Below are 26,383 nucleotides of genomic sequence, written 5' to 3'. Positions count from 1 at the left end.
ATTGGCAGCACGTAACACAAGACCGTACAAATACCTCTTCGATAACACCGTTCCGCCGTATCAACTCTTGCACTGGCCTCTCCGTCTCGTTCCGGGCTTTCACTGGGTTCAACAGTTCAGGACTGACTTCACACACTAGGCTCGTTGTGTCGGACTCGATTACAGACCAAGATCAAGACGCCGTTCGTCTCAACTGTACTTGATAGTACTCCGCACTGAACCGTCGTAATGCTCCGTACAGAACCACACCGCTGAACTGTGCTGTAGTCGACCGGACTGTAGTGAACCGGGCTCTGAACCCCTGCCGTGAACCTTGCTGTATTGAGCCCCTTTTCTCGACCGTCTTGACTGCAACACCTCCTCTCTTATATAGGGTCCCTACTGGCCTTCTCGAACCGGACAGAACGCCGCTCGACGTTTCCAGGTGGTCAGATGACTACAACTCTCGTGACGCTCCTGAGCTCTGTTCACGACGTCGATCCTTCCCTGACCGCCGTCGATCCTTCCCGAACCGCTGTGTTGATACTCGTCTCGGCTGACAGTCGTAACTCGTCACGGTTGACCGCTCGTCTAGCGCTGGCCTGGGGCGATTTGCGTCGGCTGACTACACACACACCACTACCCCCATTTGTGCCACCACCAGGTTTATAACAATATATAGGTCTGTGAATCGGTCAATCGCGGATAAGAATTTGTTTCCCATTTCCAGTCTAGATAATATTATGTCTATGGTAAAAGTCTACTAGACTTTATGATATTCCAATGATTGACCTTTTGATCTAGACTTACAAGATAATGCGCAAGATGTTAATGAACATTAATTCATGGAACTATACTAAGTTATACAACTCTAGAATGAACATGGCCCTCAATGTGGAGATACACGAAGACGGATGGGGGCCAACAAAAACCCAGTGAAAGATATTCAATACTTTAAAGAAGACGTATTAGCATTGTGTGTCATGACACGTATTACTTCGTTACTGAACTGAAAGTAAGGACACTTTTACTTGGAAAATGTGGTATAAACATTGGAACATTACAAAACTTTGAAAGTCTTGTTGTAGATTTCTTTGTTCGTTTTTCATTTTTAGCGGCATAGGGGAATGGACGCTATTAGTTATGTGTAGTCTGTCCGTCTGTCCGTCCCGTTTAGATATCGTAAACAAGAAAAGATATTGAAAATCCGACATCATGATATTTTAGACCATTAAAGTTCTGATGAAACTGCTACTTTTTTCTTTTCTGAAAGCAAAAAAAATAATTTTTAAAAATAACTATGCAAGCAGTTTTTTCATATAAGTACACCATTTGTACATCTATTCACTATTAATAGTAACAAACACGGGAGGCTATTTAGTAAGAGAGACGAGTATTTACCATATTTTTTAACATTTATGTAAACGATTTTAGAGTTTTTCTTTACAATTATATTACTAAGATAAGTAAGTTCTGTTATACTAACTACTACATTTACAAAAAAAAAAGGTTTACTTTAATTTTTAAGAAGAAAAAATCTATTTAGTATGCATATAAGTGGAACATAATTTAAAACAACAATTAATAAGTAGTTTATCATATTATCACGTGAAATAGCACAATTCCACAGACGCAGTAGAACATAATGGAACACTGAACTAAAGGAAAGGGTAGAATCATTTTTTTTAGGGAAATGTTTTTTTTTCTTGAGGCTTTGAATAAGAACAATGAGATCCATTAGATAATCATTATATGACATTAGTAATGCCAGGTTCACATCGAACTTCTCCTTCACTTTCACCTATCCCTTGGTCTGCTGGACCGTTGGGGTACCACACAAGATCTGTCAACTTTCTTAGTCTATTCTTCTCAGTCATTCGCCCTTGATTGATAGAATTTCATTCTGATATTCTTTCTGAAAATATTGAAACATGCCTTTTTACCTGCCTGGGTGGACCACTTCGGGGGCCGATTTTGAGTTTGTTTCCACACAAACTGTCTTTGTAACTTTGTTTAGACGTAGGGTTAGTGAGCTCAATATTACAATCTTGAGCCCAGGCCCACGTGTTCCTTGCTACATCTCAGTTTACGACATTAACGTTCTGTTTTCTTTAAGCCTTAATGGTTCCTTCAAAGGAAATAAGAGAGTTAACTATGGTTTCTATTTTCAAATAAGAGAGTTAACTCTAGTTTCTATTTTCAAACAAGAGAGTCAACTCTGGTTTCTATTTTCAAATAAGATTGCATTACAAAAAGAAAATGTTTTATGACCAGCATGAATCTGTTTTAAATCATGCACCGCGAGACAGTAGTTTTGATGTTTTCTTTTAGGTCACGTGTTATCCTTTACTTCACGTCTGCATAAACATTTTATCTTTTGCCACTGGAGAAGGAATGCTGGTTGTGTCCCTTTAGTGGAATAATTTATTATGAGGGGTCGTCTTCAGGGAATAATTAACTTCAGGTGTCGTTCCGCTGGGGATTAAAAACAGGCGTGACATGCCGTTGTCATGCGTGAATGCGTTTGTGGAATTTATTTTTTACATCAAGGTTTTTGGTCCTGTCGACGACGTCAGTAGACCGAAACACATTCCACAGTTTGAATGACTTTTTTATTTCATGTCGTTTGATACAACTGGTCACCGCGGGTTAGAAGCAGCTGCTAATTGTGAGAAGGGGAAAGCGGGTGTACGAGAGAGATTGGATGACTAGCATTCACACCCGACTGAAGACTCTTGTAGCGTGCCGACAGGAGGTGTTAAAAAATATCAGAGGCCCGGGAGGGGAGTGGGGTTCTCTACTTTTTGCGTGACGTCAAAGAAGCCGGCAGTTGTGGAGTAGTTATGTTACCCGGGGGTCACCATGTGCTTTGGATGCCGCCTTCAAAAATTGTTTTAATTTTTTTGTTTCATTTAACTTTTAAAGTGTGTTCACATTGAACTTGCTGAGAGCGTCTGTAGCCTAAAGGCTTATAGAGAATGCAGTGAAATACAGGGAATTGCCAGGCATACAGAGATAATTCAGTCAACAGGGGATTGCCAGGAATACAGAGATAATTCAGTCAACAGGGGATTACATAGAATATAGGGGATTACAAAGAGGCTACATTGAATACAAGGAATGGCATGGAATACACATTTTACAAAAATTACAGAGAAAAGATGATATTGAAGAGAATATAGGGATTAGAGAAAATATAGGGGATTGCGTAGAATACAGGGACTACTGTCTATGTAAAAAAGGCATTCTATTATGTAACTTAGGGATTACATAACATATAAAATTCCATACTGTTTTGATTTTTGAAAAATAGTTTTTAAATATTTAAAATAAAGACATTGTAATATTGATAGACAACAAGAAAGATTTATTGATTTGAAATTATACAGACAGACAGACGGACGGACGGACGGACGGACAGATAGATAGATAGATAGATAGATAGATAGATAGATAGATAGATAGATAGATAGATAGATAGATAGATAGATAGATAGACTTATAACTGTTTAACCCTTCAACACCGTTGCTAGTTGGGTGTCAAGAATTCGCATTCATCAAAGAGTGATGGAGATACAGGTAATTACCGATGAGCAAAAGTTAAATAAATTATCTCACTTTCAGTTTTCCAGCCAACCACAGAAACCGGGTGGTAATATGAATGCGATGTAATGCGTGGAAGGTACAGAGGGATTAGTCATGAAGTACTCTCTTTCCAGTATGACTCATTACGAGTTGTAAAACAGTTCACCAATGTCGTCTTGTGAGATCATCCTCCATGTGTCGTCTTGACCCAAGTCTGGTCAGTTGGAGAGCTGACTGGGATACCTGGGACACCTGATGACCATTGCTAGTTTCCCTAGGAGCAGGAGTAGGAAGTAGTACACTTACAAGTGAATGTGAGAGTTACATTGAAAGTAAATCACAGTAATCTGCTCTTTGTTTACACTTCCATTTTAAGATCCCGTTTTGTTTTTAAGCCAGTGTTTCCCAAACGTTTTTCTTAACGGAATACTTCGCACATTCTGAGTATTTAGAGGAACACTTCGCACATTCTGAGTATTTAGAGGAACACTTCGCACATTCTGAGTATTTAGAGGAACACTTCGCACATTCTGAGTATTTAGAGGAACACTTTGTTCATTTTTTAGAGAGATTAATTCACGTGGTGGCCTACTAATTTATTATTCCAGTAGTTCGTGGAACACCTATTCAGGCCACAGTTTGGGAAACACTGCTTAATGCAATAACATTCGTTGCGTGAGATAAAAGAGGAAACAATATGAAGAAATGTGGTGACGATGCAATGCAGCATACAAACAAACGTGAGAGAAAAAAAAGGGAGGGAAGTTTAGAAACGATACTGAAATAGACAATCTAAACAATGTCAAGTGCGCCATATTGAATGATCACTGCAGAGGCGGCTTTAGCAGTGCGCGCGAGTGTCATATTAGGGCTACGAATATTTGTACGATGGGCTGAGAGTGTCAAAAGATTCTCTTTCCGCGTACGGCCCCCAAAAGGCGCTCTACCTGTGGCGGTCGCCCCACTCGCCATCCCTATGTTGCCAACGAAATAAAAAAAAAAATGTCCGTACTTGAGATAGGCCAAAATGTTTGTCTCAATGTATGAACATCTTAAGGATCTCTTTTTTAACTTTTTACAAAGCTTATATCAACTCACTCTGTCTGTCTGGTAAAAATTTTATACGCGTTATTACTGTAACACTCAATGTCGAATCAAGTTGAAATTTTGAACAATTATTTCTTAAACCTGACAACACAAGAATCAATAAAAAAAAACAATTAATTAATTAAATATTGGTAATTGGTTATTTTGTTTAGAATCTCGAACATTGGAAAGACAATGTATCTGACATATGTGGTAGCATAAGTATACTTATATATTTTGTGTAGAGAATTAAGTCGTGGCATAAAAGTTGGAAACTAACAATAGATAACTATAAAATCTTCTATCTCGATAAGCACTTTGCTGGCACAATCGTTAGTGCATTGGCTCGATGAGGCTTGAGCACTCGAGTTCGAATTTTTATAATTTTTAAAATGCATTTAAAAAGCGATCACGGTAACATTCACTCGATACCCCCTCCATCTTTCCCTCTCTCCCTTTCCCAGCTAAATAAAAACAATTGGTACAAATAATTTCTAATCTCACAGATTTAGTATTGTTAGTCTATAGATCTACTACAAATTTAATTTCATGATTGATCCAAACTACGCTAAATATAAGCTTTTTAAAAATATTTTTTTGTTTTGTTTTGTTTTTTTACATGCAATTTAGAAGTTTCTTGAGCGTGTACTATACCCATGATAGTAATCACCAACGAATGTAAAATCACAGGAAATAGTTCTCGTATACAAACTCATTTCATGTACATGTAATTTTATAGAATGAAATAGAAAAAAAAATGGCAGTGGTTTCCTGCAAAACAAGATTTGAAATTACGATCACGTCGACCTAAAAGTCTTTTTTTAACTTCAGGTGGGTGGATAGTTTATATAACCAACAGGCTAGAGGAGAGTGTGGTTCAATCTGTCGGAAGGATCTCCAAAATGAGCACACTGTTATCAAAACAGAAGAGAGAAATACTAATTGTTCTACTGGGGTCACATTTTTAAGCACCGCATTAAACGGGTTTTTACTGTACAGGCAGGGCCCTAATTCCCGTTCATAAGTCAAATAAAAGTTTCATAAGTCAAACCAAAAGTTACGATTCACGTTTTTTTTGTAGTGCACGGACCAAAGGTTTGGAGCTGACTCCCCATTGATCTGAGACAGACAACATGCTACACTACATTCCAGAAGAACATTAAGACCTATCAGTTCGAAACTTTCTGAAATTAGTTTGTCATTTGAGCTGTCGTGTTTATGTTTGTAATGTTATCACAGCGCCTTGAGCCTACATTTTGTTTGTTAACAGCGCTCTATAAATAAAATGATTTTTATTGAATTATCATTATTAATTGTGTAGATTTAGTTGAAATTAGTTTTATGCATAGAGGTTGAAGTGAGTATTTCAAATTAGTTTTATGCATAGAGGTTGAAGTGAGTATTTGAAATTAGTTTTATGCATAGAGGTTGAAGTGAGTATTTGAAATTAGTTTTATGCATAGAGGTTGAAGTGAGTATTTGAAATTAGTTTTATGCATAGAGGTTGAAGTGAGTATTTGAAATTAGTTTTATGCATAGAGGTTGAAGTGAGTATTTGAAATTAGTTTTATGCATAGAGGTTGAAGTGAGTATTTGAAATTAGTTTTATGCATAGAGGTTGAAGTGAGTATTTGAAATTAGTTTTATGCATAGAGGTTGAAGTGAGTATTTGAAATTAGTTTTATGCATAGAGGTTGAAGTGAGTATTTGAAATTAGTTTTATGCATAGAGGTTGAAGTGAGTATTTCAAATTAGTTTTATGCATAGAGGTTGAAGTGAGTATTTGAAATTAGTTTTATGCATAGAGGTTGAAGTGAGTATTTGAAATTAGTTTTATGCATAGAGGTTGAAGTGAGTATTTGAAATTAGTTTTATGCATAGAGGTTGAAGTGAGTATTTCAAATTAGTTTTATGCATAGAGGTTGAAGTGAGTATATCAAATTAGTTTTATGCATAGAGGTTGAAGTGAGTATTTGAAATTAGTTTTATGCATAGAGGTTGAAGTGAGTATTTGAAATTAGTTTTATGCATAGAGGTTGAAGTGAGTATTTGAAATTAGTTTTATGCATAGAGGTTGAAGTGAGTATTTCAAATGTTGCCTACCCCCCCCCCCCCAACATTTTCTCGTTTTTTTTGTTTCCGAAACTTGTCACGTGGTCACTTTTAGTGACACAGATCAATTTAAATTAGTGAGTAACTGTGAAGGAATTTCTGACACACCCACACACTCAAAGAGAAAACAGAAAGAGTGAGGCTAACTTCTGAGAGAGAGAGAGAAAGAGAGAGAGAGACAGAGAGAGAGACAGAGAGCGAGAGAGAGAGAGAGACAGAGAGCGAGAGAGAGAGAGAGCGAGAGAGAGAGACAGAGAGCGAGAGCGAGAGAGAAAGAGAGACAGAGAGAGAGAGAGAGACAGACAGAGAGCGAGAGGGAGAGAGAGAGCGAGAGGGAGAGAGAGAGATAGAGGGAATAATTTGAAACAGAAAAAGGAAAGACAACAGATAGAAGATGTCTCTGGTAATACAAAAAAAAGAATGTCAAGTATGCGTGCATGTGTGTGAGAAGAAGAGACAAAGAGAAAGAGAAAGAGGAGAAAGAGAGAGAGAAAGAGAAAGAGGGGAAAGGAAGATGAAATAAGTCGAAGAGATGAAGAATAAATGAAAGAAGTAAAAAAAACAAATAATTGACACGTTCTGCGACATGGTCTAGTATACATCTTCTTTATATTATTATGCGTACGGAGAGAGAAAAGGGGGGGGGGAGAAAGAGAAAAAGAGAGAACAGAATGACAGAACGGTAAGGACATCATATTTGACATAACATGACATTCTTTGATGCTCGAAGTAGCACAAATTGTAGACTAGGACCTGAACAGGTAACTTCAGACTACGTACACTAGAATACAGTCTACATCAGTAGCAAGTTCAGTTCTAGTTAAAAGTGGTATGTTGCTTGTTCAATGTGAAATGGGGTATAATAAAATATGTAGCTTCTGTGTACAGTATTGTAGAATAATGTACACATTATGCATGTTCAAGTCTATTTTAGCAAAAGTATATTCAAGATATTCAAGAATACTGTGCTATAATTTAGTTCGATTTGGGCCAGCTAAGGCAAGAGGCTCATTGAAGGTCTGTCATTCAGTACATGTTATTTCTCCCACACCCTATCTCGGATGAAGTTGAAATTTCGCACAATTATTTCTTGTGTCTGACAAAACAAGAATCAATAAAAAAAAAAAATTACCAATTAGTTAATTAACTAATGGTAATTAATTATTTTGTTTGGTATTGAACAAGGGAAGGAAATTGTACTTGACAGATGTGAAGGTATAAATAGAATTAGTCCCCTGAAGGAGGCTTTGAATTCAATTCCTTAAGTTTGAATTCGAGACGTACAACTTATTTAAAATGCATGTTAAAAAAGCGATCATTGTAATATTCCCCCCCCCCTTCTTTTCAACTGGTCCAGACACGTGATAACATCATGGCGCATCGAGACAACTAAAAGCATAAGATTGCGCTATAGAAAAACAATTGGTAAAAATATTTCTAATGACACTGATCAAGGTCTATTTAATTTCATGAATGGTCCAAACCAATTGATACAATTTCACTTAATATGAAGTTGTTGTTTTTTTTAAAGATTATTTTTTAAAGTCTGTCGTGTTTTCTTTCTATTTACCGAGTATGAAGTAGGTATTTTCATTAAGGCGCCCCTCCCTCCGGTTCCATTGTGGCCTATTTCCTGTGTGACAGGAGACAGTTTACGGGATTTAAAAAAAATGTTTGTGAGCTTGTTTATGTATAGCAAAAGTTGCAGGCGACGTTTTGATCACCTTCTCGTCCCCTCTACTTCCACTGCTACAATCAATCAACATGTTATACCACAGGGCACCCAGGGCGGCTGTCAGGGCACCCAGGGCGGCTGTCAGGGCACCCAGGGCGGCTGTCAGGGCACCCAGGGCGGCTGTCAGGGCACCCAGGGCGGCTGTCAGGGCACCCAGGGCGGCTGTATGCTTCGTGAAGGGGGAAGAATAAAAAAAAAACACTTCAGTTTTGAATAAGTAGTAAGGGTAGGAAAGAGCCCCCCCACCCGGCCTGGTTCACTCACAAGTTACATACACGATGGAGATAAGGAGAACATTTTTCCACACAGTGTGTTATAATCTTTTGATACACACAAGAAGCTGTGTTGTTGTTTTTTTACAACTCATCTTTCAGCTTGCTAATTCTTAATCTATCCACAAAAAAACAACAACCTGGGTGCGTACACACTGATCTTAAAAACGGCTCTATCGATTTTCCTAAAAATGTGTCCGTTTATGTATATCTTTGGGAAAAAAATATTAATCATAGAATGAAGCTCTGGTTTGACCTTTATAAGTTTTTTTTTAAAAATCTAATGATAAAATTATTACAGGAGGTCTAGACAATCTATATTTTGAACACACCTACATCAGCGGGTATTCCCGAGTGTATTCATTAAAGAGTTCAATAAATAAATAGACGTTCATGGACATTTTGCTCACCGTCTTCTATGCATGTGTCTATAGACCTATCATGAAACTAATTTTCTATCTATATATCTAGATCTATTGTTTTAGGACAGAACTAAATACGAGGTACTATAATAATAAATAAGTTAGGGTTCTTACAAGGTAAAGGTGGAAAAGTGTTGTTTCTTGAACTTTATTTTATGGTACTTGTTTCCCCCCCCCCCCCAATATGCTAATTAACAAAAGAAGCCGAAGTGTAGAGGAGATCAGCCCTCTTCCCCTCCCCACGTGCACGCTCAGTACTAACGAGACTAGCATCGAGCACAAGAATCAGAGACAGAATGTGAAGTAACAAATACGCTTTGGAAAACAAATTATTCTAAAAGTTAATTGCGAATAAATTAATATTCAATGAAAAAAAAAAAAGGTCGAATAAAAAATCGATGCAACCGTGGCAAAATCAGAAGACCATCGACCCTATGTGGTAGGTCTGCTGCAATGCCACTCTCTCAGTCCCCTTGATAGCTAAAAAAGAATCTCTTTTGGAATTTTCAAGGCCTCAAAGATGTCTGCGAGGTCAGTTGTCGAAACCCTTTGGATGATTCATTCATACCCGTGCCATTTTAACCCCATCCATTCTCAACCTGTCAATTACCAAACCTCCCACACTTTTTTTTTACCCTTTTACATAGGACAAGGATAATGACCCTCACACTGACTAGCATGAGAAGTACTCACCACTACTAGCACTTTCTGGTACTTCGCACTATATCCGTACGGCATCGCAGGTCAATGCTTCGAGCAGGCAGTGTTAGTTTCCTGCTGCACATCCCTACAGTGTGTGCAGCTCAAAGTTGTAATCCAACGGGAAGCAATCCAGACACGTCCAACATGTAGGAATAGTAGCAAGAAGCCTCCAATCTCAAAGCACCAAGGAGTACAGAACACAAGAAAATTTGTACTATCTCTAAAGCGAATAGTTCCGAAATTATGCGGGGTAGCAGTTATGTCTACTAATATATTAAGCTTATGTTTTTAAAAAGAAGTACGCAGACCAATTCTACACTTTGGTGTTTACTAAAAGCGAATTGTACAAAAAATAAATTTTTAAAAAAGTAATTTGATTTTTTATCTTACCATAAATGCTTGCAATTTCTAACAGGGGAAGACAACTAGAATTATATCACTTCTCGAATGGAACAAAAAAAACACTACAATTTTACGCTAGCATTTGCCATTGAGTGTCTCGTGTGTTTGAAAATCCCACTGCGTTTTGTGAAGTACTGAAATCACTGGCTGCTTGTCAGAAGGAGAAAGGGGAAGCCAAAACAAAGTCTGTTTTCTTTTAAGTGTCCGATAACTTTTCCCGACCTACCTTTTATAATGTTGAGCCGTGACATTCTTCGAGCCATTGAGGCCTAAATAAGTGAGAGAGAGAGAGAAGAGAGAGAGAGAGAGGCGGAGGGGGTGTGAGAAGGAGTGAGTGTAGACGGTGGCAGGAGCAAGGGAACCTGTTCTTAAATCTTGTCATTAAATAGTACACTGTACTTTTGGTGTTCTCCCGTTACAAATATGGCTCTTAATGCCAGTCTTGAGACAGCACGAGTCATAGAGTCATTAATTAACTAATTATTTTTTAACCCTTAAAACGCGCGTGGTAGTTTAGCCTCTAAACATTAGAATTGTAATTCCAATTTGTATGCACTCATTGTAAAATCTGCATTTTAAGGGTTAATTTCGATAACATTAAACGGGTTTACTGGAACCAAGCGTAGGGAGGGAGTTTCGGGTTCAAATAAAGTAAACTCGTAGTATAGTGACATTTACAATGGAATTGGCTGGTTAGTCTTGGCATTTTCATTAGTTCTAATGACCCATTGCTAAATGTAGATCGGAAATATTTGTTTAGGAGAAAAATAAATCACAGATTCCTTTTACATTTTTTTAAATTTTAAACGTTTTCACGTTAAGAACAAGCTACAGAGTTGCTCACGTTTTTAACGAACCAAAACACAATAATTCTGCAATTAGAAATCACGAAAAGATAAAACACAAACTATTAAAATATAGGAAATCTACTTTCAATAACAGATTCACAAAATTACTTAACATAAAGCTTAAACTTACTGACTGATGGTCCCCGGTATAATTTTGTTTCCCCATTTATAGGTTTACAAATTCAAACATCTCGAACCGGAAATAAAAACGTTTTATTTCTAATTTACTCCCTTTAATTCTCCCATCTTCTATTTGGAGGTGGAAGTAATCTCGAAACCAATGTGTAAGTAAACTTCTTGTTTACACTTCTCTTGAGACCATGACGCTAACACCACGGGACAAACACAGCATAAGTAGCTCTCTGTAGAGCGAAACTCTCATATTTTAAATTAGCATATTTAAACAGTATAAGGGATATTTTCAAAATTAAGTTGATCATACTAAATGAATTTTTCAAAATGAAGTTAATCAGAGTAACTTGCTCTTTATTTCAATTTTGCGGTACCTTTAAAAGACATTTTAAAGCAATAGAATACAGTTACAGAAAGAGAAGGAAAATGTGTATGGATCAAGCGAAGGAGCCTCAAATTTGCATTTGCAGTACAGATCAGTGCACCACACAGAATTAATATATTATAATGTATTAAGTATTATGCAGACCGGATAAACCAAAAAAAAAAAAAAAAAAAAAACCTATCTGTAGCTATGCCACCAATATTCTCCGTACAAATATCAGAATTTAAACAGACGGAATTGAGAAGATGCTTGTGGTGATATTACCAAAACAAAGGATAATTCATATTACCCCGACGTGCCTCCAACAACGTGACTACAAGAAAGACTAAATGGCTGAAGTAATTGACCCCTTGTTGACTCGAATGTTTGAGAGCCCCTGATTGGGACAACTATTTGCCTTGGTCTTGAAACCGTCACAGAGAGAGCTCTTGGAATGTGAACTACGCTACGGGAGGCGAGGGGAGATGTTGGGCGCTGGTGCTGGGCGGAGAGTAAGGGAAAGCGTAGAGTGGTTGAGGGGTAGGGCGTGAAAGTGTCTGATAACCTCCCTTTTAGACCTTTTCTTCCCCTCAGGTATTGCAGCCAGCAGAAATAGGTGTTTTATGCAAGGGAGAAAGGGTGGGGGGGGGGCGGGAAAGAAAAAGAGTAAAGAAAAGGATGGAGAAGAGTTGGGGGGCGTGGGAGGGGGTCCTACGAGAAGACTTCACAGGGAGTCAAGAGGGGGGATAAAGAGAAGGGGAAGGACTGGGAGACTTAAGGACACACACAGGCCCGCTGTAGGGTACACGCGTGACACGTCTCTCGTGTGATCCAAGAACGAAGGTGTTATGATCCAGTTAGAGCGGTAGTATTGTTGTGACGGCGATTTAGACGTGTGCATACAGCAGGAGGTCACAAGGCTAATTACGATAGCTAAGGATTTTTATACACATTTATAGAGAATGTCTATACACAAGCACAGACACACTAACCACCCTGCTAATTAACTTCAATCATGTTCGAAAGGAGAGCTCTTGAGACAGAAATAGACGGATATACTGACAACAACAAACTATTCAGAAGTCGAGTCTTATCTTCACATGAATGGTATGCGTTTCGAACTGACGTCGCGATGGTCCCGAGCACGAATCAGTCCACTTTCATCCCTGGACGTTTGGGCTAAGACGTATTAATCTTTAATTTTGAGGGATCGTGTGTCACTGAAACAAGTGTTTTGTACTTTTGTTTAGACTCCATGCCTACTTTATGTTCAATTAATATGGTAAACTAAATAATCATAGTTGTGACTGAAACAAAAAGAAAGAGAAAAAATAATGGCCAAGAAAGGGATCGGACCCATGACATCCACTTTATTATCGCGCAACTTTAGAATTTAAATAAATGATTGAATTTTTTAATAGAGTTTTTGGATTGTGTCTCCCAACTTCCACATTCCATTCATGAAAAAAGTTTGAGCCAAAACTAGCAATTAAAAAAAAACAACAACATGAAAGAGGTGTAACGAAGAACTGCAGGATTGATCATTGGTTAGAACATCTCTAAACGTTGTATTGGATTGGTCATTGGTTAGAACATCTCTAAACGTTGTACTGGATTGATCATTGGTTAGAACATCTCTAAACGTTGTATTGGATTGGTCATTGGTTAGAACATCTCTAAACGTTGTATTGGATTGGTCATTGGTTAGAACATCTCTAAACGTTGTATTGGATTGGTCATTGGTTAGAACATCTCTAAACGTTGTATTGGATTGGTCATTGGTTAGAACATCTCTAAACGTTGTATGAGTTCTTTCTCAGGAGACAATGGTTGTGTTCAGATGACTGCGATCCAGAGCGCATTCTTTTACTGTTGGTTAAATGCTTCCCATTCGTCTTTTGAATCTACTGGCATTATATCTGGCATCAGCTGAGCTGCAGGAGATGCCCACATTTGGTAGACTAAATCTATCTAAGGGCTTCACTTCTGATTTTTCCTCAAGGTTTATTGTCAAGAGACTGTGATTAAGAACTTGGTCACGCTAGAAGCTAATAACCGCAAGAAAGAAAAAAAAAGAGGGGTGACGGAGTTGGCAGTAGAGTGCTGGTCTACTAAATGAATGCCCTGGCTAAAAATGAGCATGTTGAATATATTGTCCAAAATATTTAGTTTTACTTTTATCTTGGTCACAGGGTGAGCTAAATCTGGGCAAGGGTACCAAATCTGATAAAAGTCACATTCAATTGCATTTAATTCTAGAAGTTAACTGATTTGATCCATTGGTCAATGCGTTGTTAAGTGGATGGTTGCACTCCTTTGGTCAACATGGTGGAATCCTACATAGACCTCATCGAAAATTTCAATCCGTTTTGCTTTCTCTATCCTATGAAAATATTATGTTTGAAAAGGAATATGTTTAGAGGCGTGTACTTGGACTCTATTATAATTATAGAAGGCAAATACATCTGTCGAGCATGCTTCCAGGTCACTTATTTATAGCCGTTATTAAAAGGGGAAAAAGTGATAAACTTTTTTTGGGAACCACCTGGTGTAAAAGAAATGGGATCCATAAATCTCCGACACTTATCACATGGGCGTGGATTCGGATATATACATCAAACAGGTGTTAGAGACCACACTGGTTTATAAACACCGCCCCTCCCCATAGGGAAATGACAGATATAGTTAAGGGGTCAAAGAAAAATATGCGAGGGCAGTTAGTTCCGAGAAATTGCTTTTTCCGATAGAACTAGATTGTGCATTGGTGGTCCAAGTGTAATACTTTGGACACGTAGATAAGACATGAAGCCCGTGTGTGTGCGTGCGTGCATCTGTGCCATTTATAGAATAATGTTTTAAGAATAGACATTATAAGGAAACAAATCCGCTTGGAGATCATGGCGTTATTGAAGGCCTGAACATTGACCTACAACCTCGCAGGGCAGCTTAGACCTCATCACAGGTCGGTCGTAATAGTCATTTATCTATAATATAAAGCAGAAAGTAAGGTAGGCTTAATGTATGTATATGTGTCCCGAATAAAAATCAGAACCGTTTGACCAATCATGATAAAACTTTTCATAAATTTTCCTTAGATCATGGTGGAGACCGTAGTGTATGTTTAATATCCCTAACACAACCGCAGGGCCCTAAAATCAGACAAAAGGTACCTAATAATGTTTCTATTTCAAAGTACGAAACTTTAAACAAATCGGGTAAATCGGTTTTAATAGCTAAATTTATCCATATTATTTTTTATATTTAATATGAATGTATCTGTTAAACAGGTAAACCCATTTGCGCAGTCTACTTTTATTTTCGTGGTGAAAGAAAAAAACTTGAAAGGAACATTAGCCAAGTTTGACATAGATCTAATTCCAATCCGCTAGATTAGTACTACACAAACTAAGGCCCGCAGGCCGCGGGTAATATCCGCAAGTGATTATATAAACAAGGATGCACGAACTGGGGCAAAGTTTGCAGCTTCATTCCCAGCAGATTCTGCCCTGATTCAAGAAGAAGAAATCCTCACCATGATTGAATTTTTTTATTGAGTTTTTGGATTGTGTCTCCCAACTTCCACCTTCCATTCATGAAAAAAGTTTGAGCCAAAACTAGCAATTAAAAAAAAACAACAACATGAAAGAGGTGTAACGAAGAACTGCAGGATTGATCATTGGTTAGAACATCTCTAAACGTTGTATTGGATTGGTCATTGGTTAGAACATCTCTAAACGTTGTATTGGATTGATCATTGGTTAGAACATCTTTAAACGTTGTATTGGATTGATCATTGGTTAGAACATCTCTAAACGTTGCATTGGATTGGTCATTGGTTAGAACATCTCTAAATGTTGTATTGGATTGGTCATTGGTTACAACATCTCTAAACGTTGTATTGGATTGGTCATTGATTAGAACATCTCTAAACGTTGTATTGGATTGGTCATTGGTTAGAACATCTCTAAACGTTGTATTGGATTGATCATTGGTTAGAACATCTCTAAACGTTGTATTGGATTGGTCATTAGTTAGAAAATCTCTAAACGTTATATTGGATTGGTCATTGGTTAGAACATCTCTAAACGTTGTATTGGATTGGTCATTGGTTAGAACATCTCTAAACGTTGTATTGGATTGATCATTGGTTACAACATCTCTAAACGTTGTATTGGATTGGTCATTGGTTAGAACATCTCTAAACGTTGTATTGGATTGGTCATTGGTTAGAACATCTCTAAACGTTGTATTGGATTGGTCATTGGTTAGAACATCTCTAAACGTTGTATTGGATTGGTCATTGGTTAGAACATCTCTAAACGTTGTATGTGTTCTTTCTCAGGAGACAATGGTTGCGTTCAGATGACTGCGATCCAGAGCGCATTCTTTTACTGTTGGTTAAATGCTTCCCATTCGTCTTTTGAATCTACTGGCATTATATCTGGCATCAGCTGAGCTGCAGGAGATGCCCACATTTGGTAGACTAAATCTATCTAAGTGCTTCACTTCAGATTTTTCCTCAAGGTTTATTGTCAAGAGACTGTGATTAAGAACTTGGTCACGCTAGAAGCTAACAACTCGGCGTATTCATTGTGTCTCGAGACAGCAAGATCTATAGGGATAGGAAGGCAGACACAAATAGTGTTATAAATGGATTGTTACAAAGAAAGATAGACTGATAGATTGATGTTACTTAGCTAGAATTTGATTCAGATTGTAAACAAGCAAACATATCCTTCACATTCACCTATCCCTTAGTCTGTTAAACCGTTGGGGAACCACACAAGATCTGTTAGCCATGTTTTTTTTTACTTCGATAGAATTTCTTTCAACGACAGACCTATTCATTCTTTTATGTTGTCTTCCCATCAATTTCTCTGTCTGCTTCTTCTTTTTTTTCCTGGTACTGTTCATTGAAGAAAGGTTTTAGCGAGCCCTGAGGACCTTGTGATATGGCCGTATAGCTTTAGTTTACGTTATTTTGACTTAGCAGATCATCGCTGAACTCATTAGCAGATAATCGCTGAGCTAATTAGCAGATCATCGCTGAACTAATTAGCAGATCATCGCTGAACTAATTAGCAGATCATCGCTGAACTAATTAGCAGATCATCGGTGAACTAATTAGCAGATCATCGGTGAACTAATTAGCGGATCATCGCTGAACTAATTAGCGGATCATCGCTGAACTAATTAGCGGATCATCGCTGAACTAATTAGCAGATCATCGCTGAACTAATTAGCAGATCATCGGTGAACTAATTAGCAGACCATCGGTAAACTAATTAGCAGATCATCGGTGAACTAATTAGCAGATCACCGCTGAACTAATTAGCAGATCATCGCTGAACTAATTAGCGGATCATCGCTGAACTGATTAGCGGATCATCGGTGAACTGATTAGCGGATCATCGGTGAACTAATTAGCAGATCATCTGTGAACTAATTAGCAGATCATCTGTGAACTAATTAGCGGGTCATCGCTGAACTAATTAGCAGATCATCGCTGAACTAGTTAGCAGATCATCGCTGAACTAATTAGCGGATCATCGCTGAACTAATTAGCAGATCATCGCTGAACTAATTATCATATCATGGCTGAACTAATTAGCAGGTCATCGCTGAACTGATTAGCAGATCATCGGTGAACTAATTAGCTGATCATGGCTGAGCTAATTAGCAGGTCATCGCTGAACTAATTAACAGATCATCGCTGAACTAATTAGCATATCATCGCTGAACTAATTAGCAGATCATAGCTGAACTAATTAGCGGATCATAGTTGAACTAATTAGCGAATCGTCGTTGAACTAATTAGCATATCATCGCTGAACTAATTATCGGATCACGGCTAAACTAATTAGCAGGTCGTCGCTGAACTGATTAGCAGATCATCGGTGAACTAATTAGCAGATCATGACTGAGTTAATTATCAGATCACCGCTGAACTAATTAACAGATCATCGCTGAACTAATTAGCAGATCATGGCTGAACTAATTAGCTGATCATGGCTGAACTAATTAACATATCATGGCTGAAATAATTAGCAGATCATCGCTGAACTAATTAGCAGATCATGTCTGAACTAATTAGCAGATCATCGCTGAACTAATTAGCGGATCAGGACTGAACTAATCAGCAGATCATGGCTGAACTAATTAGCGGATCATGGCTGAACCAATTAGCAGATCATCGCTGAACTAATTAGCATATCATCGCTGAACTAATTAGCGTGTTATCGCTGAACTAATTAGCAGATGATGGCTGAACTAATAAGCAGGTCATCGAGAACTAATTAGCGGACCATGACTGAACTAATTAGAATATCATCACTGAACTGATTAGCGTGTTATCGCTGAACTAATTAGCAGATCATGGCTGAACTAATAAGCAGATCATGGCTGAACTAATCCTGTCATCCTAAAAGTAATAAAACAAACCAAATCTGGACCAAAGGACTCCTCCCACCCAACACTCCGCCCTTACAGGCCCCTTTTTACAAGACAGAACCATCTAGCAATGAGTCTGATGGACAAATATTGAGTCAGCAGAGAAGTCATAAGTTGTTCAGTAAGTCATCAGGTCTGTGAGTCGATCTCATCAACTTCCTGTCTCAACGCTGAACTATGACATCACCGAGGATTTCGCTTGAGACGCATAACAAGACCATGACAGAATGGTGATGTGTTCAGCAAACAGTTTCAAATGTTAACAAATATTTACCCCCCCCCTTTTTAAGTCGACTTTGTAATAGAGCAAAGCATGAATCACTCGTTCAATTTGTCCTGCAATATTTTTAGACATTTGTTTCCTTGAAACAGAACAATAACTCTTTGATTTTAAATTTCCATGTGTAGACCTAACCTGGAAAGCTGATCTCAAAAACGGCTGAAACGATTTTCCTATACATTTAACCAGGGGCGGACTGGCTATATGGGCAAACGGGCAAATGCCCGGTGCGCCGGTACCAAATGGGCCGGTCTGGTTACTCTGGTCGCGACCAAAGAAAAACAAATTTCAATACAGACAACTTTAAAAAAAAGTGACAGCAGCAAGACACAAAGGCCCGAACACGTTTTCTTTTTTTTGTTTTTTAATTCTTATTACAATTAATTTTGTTTGAAATTCAACAAGAATGTAAAAAATAAACTATACACTGTATCTATTATTATTTGCAAAACGTTAGACCGTACTTTCTGCTATGCACAAGCGGCATGGACTGCTTTGATGTTTTCGAGGATGTGTTTGGCCTAATCATTTTGCTGGTCGGCATGGGACTTTGATGGCACTGCCATTTTTTTTCTCCTTCCCTCCCCCGTCTTTTAATGGTTCCAATGAAATTTAACCAAAAGAGGGATGAGAGAGGTTAAGTTAGAAAACATTGATATAACGCAGCAAAAAAACAAAAGATAGGCGCGACAATTTGCTCTTTAACAATACTTAATAGAAATTACACACAGCCGCGAAATTTGCAAACCACCCAACTTATTCACAGCTCAATATGGGTATAAAGCTCTACTTTCTGCTATTTGAAAAGAAAAAGTAAGTTTCTTTTTGTTTATTTTTAATAACATAGATCTAAAAATACTACACTTAAATCTTACAAAATATTATTTAATTAAAAAATAAATCTAGATCTAAATCAATTTTTACTACTATTATAACTAATGGCAAACTTATGCTTAGTAATAATAATAAGGCTTGCCTTCCAGTCGGAAGATTAGTGAGGAATGCAGTATTTCCCGTGGCTGCGCAGTCCCAGCTGTGACCTACATATTTTGCCACATCCAGGGCAAACATAACCATTGTCCGCAGGTGGTCGATTTAGATTTTCTTTTCGCCGTCTGCGTTTGTCATCAGCAGCAAATTTTCTTTTGGTCTCAAATGTGTATCCCGCGGACTTCGTGAGTGACCTCCAGCTGTCTCGTTCTGAGGCCGCATGCAACCAGATGCTAGCCAAGGAAAGTTGACGCCTTAGCTGGTCTTTGAAGCGTTTCCGTGGGGCGCCTCTGTTACGTCGACCACCTTTTAGCTCACCAAAAAAGACTGCCTTTGGCATACGTTCGTCTCCCATACGGGATACGTGCCCTAACCAGCGTAATTGTCGGACCTAAAGAAGTCCCTCTATACTGTCCATACCGGCGTTCGCAAAGACATCGCTTTTTTTTTGTGCGGTCTTGCCAACGTATGTCCATTATAGAGCGCAAGCATCTTTGGTGGAAGCGATCAAGAAGTCTTAGATGTTTCCTGTATAGTGTCCATGTCTCAGAGCCATACAGAAGGGTTGAGAGAACCACCGCTTGGTAGACACTGATTTTTGTAGGCAGGCGGAGCGATCTGTTGAAAGTGAGGCGTCATTTGACACTATACTACCTAGATATGTGAAGTGGTCTACCACATTAAGGGGCTGTTTGTTTACGGTGATCCTTGGGGCTGAGTATGTTTTATTGGGTGACTTCTGGAACATGACTTATGTTTTCCCGAGGTTTATAGATAGACCGAAAGAGGCGGCAGCGTATGCAAATTCGTTTACCGCGTTCTGGAGGTCATGTTCATTGTGAGCTCCATTATGACCATCTTCTTTGTGTTTGTATGGGATAGTAGACGTCGAAGATTGAACACATTGCCGTCAGAACGAAACCGGATAAAGATGCCTTCATTTGACCCAGCATTACGCCAAAAAAGATAGCGAATAGAGTAGGAGCAAGTACACAGCCCTGCTTCACGCCATTTTCTATTGGGAAATGATCAGACAGGTCACCATTATGTCTGATCTGGCCTCTTTGTCCCACGTGAAGCTGCTTAAGAATGGATAGGAACGTAGATGTGCATCCCAGCCTGGCTAAAATCCTCCACAAACCATCGCGACTGACCGTGTCGAAAGGCTTGGTGAGGCCCACAAAGGCAGCGTATAGGTTTAAGATCTGCTCTTCGCATTTTTCTTGTAATTGTCGCAGAACAAATATCATGTCAGATGTACCTCTACCGGCTCTGAAACCACATTGGCTTTCAGATAAGACCTCGTCCACTAAAGAGTGGGTTAGTCGGTCGAGCAACTTAGTTTGAAGTCATTAATGATGAAAATTATTACAATAATTACAATAATTTATATAGCGCTGTCACATCCGATATTTAATAAAAGAAGATTTATATTTTAAATAATGGGTCATGGTATATTCCTATACAGTCGCGTTTTTTGAGAATGTACTAGGAGGAAGCAAGAGCTTTTCACATTAAGTAAGTGCCTCTCTAACCGTTCTACTTTCTCTTATCTTTTAATGGAACGGGTTGCCTGAGTCAGCCAGGAAAACCAATGATTTAGCATATTTTAAGTCACAGATCAACATACATGACTAGATTGACACATGAAATGCGTAAGACGTAACAATCTTATTTTTTGAAGAAACGTCTGTAACATATAAGTAATACCAGAAATCTTCAAACTTATTAGGCTGCTATTGTAGTGTTTATAGTTTTCAGACTACATACATGGATAAATAGAATACATTATGTAATCCTACGAATGCATACATCCAGTTTTCGATGCGTTATCAAACTTTATATATTTTGTAAAGAATTTGGCTTACACCTATAATATAACACATGGACGTAACCGGGAGGGGAGGGTCTTCAAACCATCACTTGCCTCAGACCTCATTGTCTGAAAGGGAAACTTTACTTAGTACCCCAGAGCAGCCAACTTAAGCAAACTACAGTCACCAAATTTCATGAGCGTAGCCAAAAAAGGGTTTTGTGGTTTCCCTTCCTAACTAAAGCATTTTACCATTTTCTACCAGTCGCTGGACTCCATTGAATAGCAGATATGGTTTTTGAATTTTTTTTAGCGAAAGATTAGCAGGCTAATTGCACTGTAGATACCTCAGAATATGCATTTTTAAAACTTAAAATAACGGAAATAATGCTTGGTTGCGGGGCTTCGCCCCGGACACCACTGGTGGGAGCTCACAGCGCTCCCCCGGACTTCCTAGCTGTCCCTTGGCGGTATGTACGATCTTTCCACTAATTATAGGAAGAGAGTATTCTAGGCTAGAAAAAACGTTTGAAAGAATGAAAGATCCGAATGTAATGAAGATTACTTACATATACACACACACTAATATATATATATATATATATATATATATATATATATATATATATATATATATATATATATATATATATTGCAAAGTGGGGTAAAAACCCACACACACACCGAAAATATATGACATGCCATTTGTGGGCCGGTTTATATGGTAATGCCCGGGCCGATTTTGATATCCAGTCCGCCCCTGCATTTAACTGTTGATGTATATTGCCGACAACGCAGAGAAAATAATGACTATCTCGTTGACTACATGGGGGAAAACTCTAGTGGGGCAAAAAGCCCTTCGGGGTAAAAGGCCTTTCTTAATTTTTGTGCGAATGGCTTATTGGATGATTCAAATTAAGACTTCCTGAGATAGCTTACTTCCGTTCTTTTAATGCACATTGAGCTTGATGTAGTAGCTTGTCAATTTATCGTCACAGATCACTTTGAATTTTTCTACCTATCTCACTATAAGGTAAGGGCTCATTTTATTTGTCTGTATTTTTATTATGTGTTATTTTATCCTTAATTGTAAATATTCTTTGCAAAGGATTTTCAATTGAAATCCTTATAGATGTTGCTATACTCTAAAAGCGACATGGTGAAAGTTTATATATTGATCGTGTTAACATCACCTATGTTGGGGTAAAACGCCCATTTGAGTTAGGGGCAGGAAGCCTTTCTTATCGAAATCTGGTAATAAAAGAATCTAGATCTAGATCCATAAAATCTAGAAAGACTTGTCTTCATTGTCGCTAGATTTAAGATTATTCTAGATTAATCTAGATCTATAATAATATAATAAAACAAATATTTTTAATATACTCTAGTTTATTATTATTATTTTAATAATAATATTATTAATATTAAATATACATCTATATAATATCTAGAATCTAGATTCTAGATCTATTATAAATAAATCAATAATAATAGATTTATATTCTGTACAGAATAGTGATTTAGGGTTTGCTAGTCAATCTAGATGAGAGAGCAATTAGTATGCGTATTTGTGATCCTTAGATTAGAAAGTAATAGTAAGATCTAGTAGGGCTGTAGATCTAGTCTATAAATTATATATATTTATCTTTTGAGATCCATAAGTTTTAAAGTTTAAAATGTGCACAATTTAATTTTTTTTCTTTTTTTTTTTTCATTTCAGAAAATGGTAAGAACTTATCACAGAAAAACGCAAAGGGGCTCGTATGGGCAAGAAAACTTGACAGAAGCTTTAAAAGCTATCGCTGATGGGATGCCACTTAATACTGTCTCCGAAACATTCAAAATCCCAGCGAAAACATTAAGGCGACACAGAGACACCAAAGTTCAAAATCCTGGATCTCTTTTACTTGGCCGTTATAGAAGTGACTTTAGTAAAGATCAGGAGTTGGACCTAGTTGAACTCATTACTAAAATGGAGCAATCCCTCTTTGGACTAAGCATTCTTGATGTGCGTAAATTAGCCTACGAATTCGCTACAAAATTAGGCATTAAGCACAGATTCAACACTGAGGCCAGAATGGCTGGAAGAGATTGGCTTTATGGGTTTTTAACTAGACACCCACGACTGTCAATACGCAAACCTCAGTCTTTCTCTATTTCGAGACTTGTTGGATTTAACAGACCGCAATTCAGTGCTTTCTTCACTATATATATATATATATATGAATCTTTTAAACTGCCACAATTTTACTCCAGACAAAATCTGGAATATGGATGAAACTGGAATTTCAACAGTACAGAAACCAGTCAAAATTATTGGCAGCAAAGGAACTCGACAAGTTGGCAGGGTGACAAGTGCAGAGCGTGGTCAGACTGTTACAGTTTTATGTGCCATGAATGCTGCTGGAACATATATTCCTCCAATATTCATATTTCCAAGGAAAAGAATGGTGGATTCCTTGATGAATGGCTGTGTCCCTGCATCTAAAGGATTGTGCACCCCCAGTGGTTGGACAGACAGTGAGTGTTTTATTAACTGGCTGAAACATTTCGCTGCATTTGTAAAACCAAAACCCAATGACAAGCACTTAATTTTGTTAGATGGCCATCACAGCCACAAAACTTTGGAAGCAGTCAATTTTGCAAGAGAAAATGGTATAGAACTGCTTACATTTCCACCCCACTGCACACACAAACTACAACCTTTGGATAGAACATTTTTTTAAAGTCTAAAATCTGCCTACAATGCCTCTTCTGATTCGTGGATGAGTTGCCACAAAGGGCGCGGGATTACGAGCTACGAAGTGGTGTCAATTTTTTCAAAAGCCTATGTAAAGGTAGCGACAATAGAAAATGCCTTGTCGGGGTTCTGTTGCACAGGTTTGTGGCCAGTAGATGCAGACATTTTCACAGACCGAGACTTTGCCCCATCTAGTTTAACAGATGAACCACCATGTGAACTCATAGGTAATCAAGATAGCCAGCCCGATGAACCACTCTGTGAACTCCTTTTTAGTAATGAAAATCGCCCGCCTGATGCATCTAACTGTGCTCCTACACAACTCACATCTTATTCAGACAAATGCTCTGAAGGTCCCAGTGCATCTACATCCAAAACCATGTTAGATGAAATTATCGGACCAGTTCGGGCAGCTACGCCAAGGGTCCGAAAAAGAGCTGCAGAAAAGGCGACGTTATTAACTGCCTCGCCTTTCAAAAAGAGACTGGAAGAAAAAAAGATATCTGTACGTGTTTCAAATAAAGTTGATGGTGCTGCTTCCCAAACAACAAAAAAGGGGAAAGGAAAGGCAGCAAAGCAAACAGTCCCAGCTGTTACTAATTGTAGTAGCTGCTTTGAAAACTACTATAATGATACTAGTGGGCAAACATGGACACAATGCCAAAATTGCCAACTTTGGTACCACAATAGCTGCCAAGGCTTGGAGGAAAGTTTTGTAGGATCATTTTTTTGCATTGTCTGTGACGATGAATAAATCACTCAAATTACATTTATAATTTATACTTTTTAAATTTGTTTGTCAAAATTTATTATTTATGTTTGTGTATACCAAATAGCTCAAGCTAAAATTATTTAAAAACAAAATTCATGTGTTTATATAATTACATACTTTATGATGAAAAACATAGAAATAATTTTTAAAGTTCTTAGTTTTCATTATATTTTATCTTGTTTACAAATTAAATACAAGCCAAAATTTATACATAAAAACAAACATCTACGAAGAGAAGAAAATCTTATTTTGCTTGAACATAATTTTTAATCAATTATCATTATTATTCTTGTGTGCATGGATAAAAAAAAAAGAATTTGATAACAAAATTACACATACAAATATATATATACACAATAATATATACACCTAAGAGATTTAAAAAACAATTAAATTCTTTATTTACCACAATTTTTGCTTTAGGGGTAAGTGGCCTCTTGGAAGGGCTTTTTGCCCCAAGTGTGGGGTAAAAAGTCCCTTTAAAAAAATTTTAAATTTCATGCAATAATTTTTAAATACATTGAAATAAAATTATTTTAAAAACTAATTTGTAAATTAGACCAAATTTAAGATAAAATTATATTAATAAGCTAGCTTGTACAGCCCATAGAAGCTTAGGGGGGGGGGGCTTTTTGCCCCACGTTACCCTATAGAAGAATTAAATTTAAGTTTGGCTATAAAATAAAGTAAAAAAAACATGCCGTAGTCAGCCGTAGTGTACCGATAATTGAGTTGTATATTAAATTTAAAGTTGCTTAAAGTTTATCAATATATTATCTAAAATTCGCTTATATTTAATGTAAATTTAATATACATTACATCTAGATTCTAGATCTAGGAGTAGATCTAGACTAGCTCTTAAAGAGTTCTAAATCAGACATGTGTAATGAAGGTACCAATAAATAATTGCTTTCTTATGGCCTACTGTTCCCGCTGGCCCATTGGTAGAATCGTTCTTTAAGAAGCAGGAGGAATCAAAATCACCAGTTCGATACCCGGTTTGAGCTAAGTTTTATTTTGAAATTAATTTTATGTTTATATTGTATTGTAAGTTGTATAATGAAAGTACTGTCCTTTTTAAAAATGTATTGCTGAACGTTTCTTCTTGTTTGGGCTATGTAGAAAGCGTGAGCTAATTGTAGGACTTGAAAAACAAGCAAGGAAACGTTTAAAACTGTCCTAACACAAATATTGTTATACTGTAGACCTGCTAGGAGCAGTACTTGATAGCATGCGCTATAGCCAGGATTTTTGTTTTTGTTTTGGTGGGGGTGGGGTTGTGGATATAATTTTGTTTCCTTTGCACATAGGGTACAGAAACTTGCAATAGGTTTGAGAACCCTTTTTTAAATGAGATTTCACATTTCTCAACCACGTCAGTGTTAAAATGGGGGGGGGGGGGAGATGCGGGGTAGCTGGACAGACAGGAATTCCCCAAGTGGTTCAAGTGTCAGTTTGTAGCCGTCACTAAAAACCAATGTTACTAACACAACGTGTGAAAACATGCTCATTACACCAGGGTCAGGGACGCAATGTTTCAGGGCAGTTGACGCAGTTTTTAAGTATATTTAATGAACATTTCCATGACCATCGACACAAAGTCAGGAACGTGGACATCAACTTTCTGGGCCGCTAACACACACACTTTAGGGCCGCTGACACACACACACACACTTTCAGGGCCGCTGACACTCACACA

The 26,383-nt window shown here is 37.7% G+C and overlaps 1 protein-coding gene across 2 annotated transcripts in view; it reads right to left on the bottom strand.

Moving 5' to 3' along the window:
- Positions 1–26,383, bottom strand: part of LOC106067133 (uncharacterized) — a 164,390-nt gene that overhangs the window by 87,330 nt on the left and 50,677 nt on the right. The window contains exon 1 of one of the 2 annotated variants that reach the window (XM_056014924.1): positions 9,885–10,508. The exons of the other annotated variant lie outside the window; for it this stretch is intronic. Within the exon in view, the coding sequence (XP_055870899.1) occupies positions 9,885–9,929 (45 nt within the window). The 5' untranslated portion in view covers positions 9,930–10,508. Of the gene's footprint in view, positions 1–9,884; positions 10,509–26,383 lie in introns of those variants that run through there. 2 annotated transcript variants of the gene reach the window in all.

Source organism: Biomphalaria glabrata, chromosome 17 (assembly GCF_947242115.1).
Source record: "Biomphalaria glabrata chromosome 17, xgBioGlab47.1, whole genome shotgun sequence".
NCBI classification, from domain to species: Eukaryota; Metazoa; Mollusca; class Gastropoda; family Planorbidae; genus Biomphalaria; species Biomphalaria glabrata.
The sequence above is the reverse complement of the archived record's forward strand: the minus strand, read 5'-3'. Positions and strand labels throughout refer to the sequence as shown.